Source organism: Monopterus albus, unplaced genomic scaffold, assembly GCF_001952655.1.
Source record: "Monopterus albus unplaced genomic scaffold, M_albus_1.0 scaffold267.1, whole genome shotgun sequence".
NCBI classification, from domain to species: domain Eukaryota; kingdom Metazoa; phylum Chordata; class Actinopteri; order Synbranchiformes; family Synbranchidae; genus Monopterus; species Monopterus albus.
The window spans coordinates 1,025,396-1,027,317 of NW_018128147.1; the positions used below are offsets into that span (position 1 = coordinate 1,025,396).

At 40.4% G+C, this 1,922-nt stretch overlaps 1 protein-coding gene across 3 annotated transcripts in view; it reads left to right on the plus strand.

Annotated features, from left to right (window-relative positions):
• dmpk (DM1 protein kinase) overlaps positions 1 to 1,922 on the plus strand; it is a 61,438-nt gene that overhangs the window by 9,878 nt on the left and 49,638 nt on the right. For all 3 annotated transcript variants that reach the window (XM_020621759.1, XM_020621760.1, XM_020621761.1), the window contains exon 2: positions 1,475 to 1,566. In XM_020621759.1, coding sequence (XP_020477415.1) covers positions 1,475 to 1,566 — 92 coding nt within the window. The remainder of the gene's footprint in view (positions 1 to 1,474; positions 1,567 to 1,922) is intronic.

Genomic DNA, 1,922 nt, shown 5'->3' on the forward strand with positions numbered 1-1,922 from the left:
GTGGTATGAAACCAGTAAATTCCCAGTGGCTTTGTGAGTTGGCAATATCTAGCAATGCCTGTCTGTTGTATGTAAGCAGTGCATGACATTTGTGCACTGCAGAAAAAGTAAAAAACACAAAAAGGAAGAAAACGAAGATTAAACCGGCATTCAAGAGTGGAGCACGCAAACACGTTCGCCTCGGTGGGTGCCATGTTAACTAAAACTGCGATAATCTTGTTGATAGTACTCCAGCCTCCCTGCGTAATACACTTAATACTGTTGCCCCTCTGAAAAGGAAGGCGGTGAAACAGAGGAGGCCCCATGGTACAGCTCACAGCTCCGCTCCCTAAAGCAGGCATCACGAAAACTGGAAAGAAGGTGGCGCTCCACTAAGTCAGTTTTCATAGCTTGGAAAGATAGTTTAATAACATATAAAAAAAAGCCCTTTGTAGTGCCAGAACCAAATTTTATTCATCACTGACTGAGGGAAATAAGAACAACCCCAGGTTGCTTTTCAGCACTGTAGCCAGGCTGACAAAGAGCCACAGTGCTGTTGAGCTTAATATTCCCTTAGATCTCAGTAGTGATGACTTCATGAGCTTCTTTACAAATAAAATCACAACTATCAGAGAAAATATTTATCAGATCATTGCCACAACTCTCACAGATGTGTCATCCAGTAAAACAGCTTTAGAATCATCTGTAAATCCTTATTTATATTTAAACTGTTTCTCTCCCATAGATTTCTTTTGAGTTGACCTCAACATCTAAATCATCAACATGTCTCTTAGACTCCAACCCGACCAGGCTGCTAAAAGATGTTTTACCCCTAATCAATACATCAATATTAGATCTGATCAACTTCTCTCTATTAATAGGTTATGTTCCACAGATTTTTAAGGTTTCTGTAATTAAACCTCTACTCAAAAACCCTACTCTTGACCCAGGTGTTCTGGTTAATCATAGACCAATATCCAATCTCCCCTTCATGTCCAAAAAACTTTGCAGTTGCATTGCAGTTATGTGACCACCTGCACAAGAATGATTTGTTTGAGGATTTTCAGTCAGGTTTTAGAGTCCATCATAGTACAGAAACTGCACTGGTGAAAGTCACCAATGATCTTCTCCTAGCCTCAAATAAAGGACTTGTCTCCATACTTGTCCTTTTAGATATCAGTGCTGCTTTTAACACCATTGATCACAGCATTTTACTGCAGAGACTTGAACATGAAGTTAGTCATGGCGGTCCACAGGGGTCTGTTAGGTCAAATTCTCTTCACTTAATATTGCCTAAAGGAAGCATGTATAATCAGGAAACAGCATACATTTTCATTGCTATGCGGATGATACTCAATTATATTTATCTATGAACACAGATGAATCAGATCAGTTGGTCAAACTTCAAGGATGTCTTAAAGACATAAGCTATATAGCACACAAATACACTGATACTTTTGGTAGTCACAAACTCACTTCTGTTCTCCTTTCATAGCTGAGCCCCTGGTGAGGCAGGTGAAGAAGACTCGGATTAAAAGAGAAGACTTTCACATTCTAAAGGTGATTGGCCGAGGCACGTTTAGTGAGGTGAGCAGGTCTGAAGCAAGAAATATACTTTTTAATTTTGAATCTGCATGATCCAACTGATTGTGGCAAACTGATATAAGTAGAAGAACATTATGAACTATTTATTTAAGTGCTTTTACACTTTTTTGTTTAGATTTACATGAATCCTTTCTCCTTGAACCGCCACCTTATTGTGGTGGAGGGGTTTGAGTATCAGAGTGATCCTAGGAGCTATGTTGTCGGGGGCTATATGTCCCTGGTAGGGTCTCCCAAGGCAAACAGGTCCTGGGTGACGGGTCAGACTAAGAGCGAGTCAAAAGCCCTTTATGAATAGATTAAAATCAAGGACCGTGACGTTACCCGGCATGGCGCAGCCA